Source organism: Myotis davidii, unplaced genomic scaffold (genome assembly GCF_000327345.1).
Source record: "Myotis davidii unplaced genomic scaffold, ASM32734v1 scaffold60, whole genome shotgun sequence".
Taxonomy (NCBI): domain Eukaryota; kingdom Metazoa; phylum Chordata; class Mammalia; order Chiroptera; family Vespertilionidae; genus Myotis; species Myotis davidii.
The window spans coordinates 1,518,809-1,519,573 of NW_006293007.1; the positions used below are offsets into that span (position 1 = coordinate 1,518,809).

Genomic DNA, 765 nt, shown 5'->3' on the forward strand with positions numbered 1-765 from the left:
AGATGGGCATTTTGGGATGGCCCCCGAGGGCTTGGCCCTGCGCTGGCTTTGTGACCCGGGCTTTCTCTGGGCCTCAGTTTCCCCTCCGGAGGCAGGACGGATGAACCAATGGTGTCCTCCCTCCCCCAGCGTTTGGGGCTCCTCTGGGGTTTGATCCTGGCTCAGCCACTCCCAGGTGCTGGACCCTGCACCGTCACAGCTCCTTCCCTGTCAGGTGGGGGCGATCTTACCTGCCCCAGGATCGTCTTGCAGACTAAGTGATACGTATTAGGGGTCTAGTGGATATTTCCAGTTGGATTTCTCCAGTGCCTGCCTTCTTGGCCCCCACCGGCCGCCACTGGCTGCCCAGCCCTGGGTAGGAACGGAGCCAGGCCCAGAGGCCAGTTTAGTGAGGGCCTAGAGAGCCAGGGACTTGCTGGGTGGTCACACAGCCCAGTGGTGGCCATGGTGGGCACTGGGGACTCGCTCATTGCCAATGTGAGTGGCCGCGTGGGTGGGAAATAAGAGGGGACGGGGGCGATGGGGCCCTGGGGAGCTCCAGAATGCACAGGGGGTGCTTGCCTTTGGTGGGCTCTGTCCAGCCCCTGCTGTGCATCTCAGGAGCCAGACGGTCTGGTCAAGGGTCTGTCTGCTTCTGGGGCTCCACAGGCCCAGGTCCCATGGCTTTCCCACCCCCTACATAGCAGGGTTGGTGCATTCGCTCCAGATGTGTTGGTCGAGCACTTACTGTGTGGCAGGCTCAGCAGGGCAAATACTAAGGTGGAC

General features: G+C 62.0%; 1 protein-coding gene across 1 annotated transcript in view; it reads left to right on the top strand.

Annotated features, from left to right (window-relative positions):
- The first annotated feature begins 444 nt into the window (after nt 1-444).
- The window catches only part of HHIPL1 (HHIP like 1), a 23,935-nt gene continuing 23,614 nt past the window's right edge, over nt 445-765 (top strand). Inside the window, exon 1 of the mRNA XM_015565833.1 lies at nt 445-477. Coding sequence (XP_015421319.1) covers nt 445-477 — 33 coding nt within the window. The remainder of the gene's footprint in view (nt 478-765) is intronic.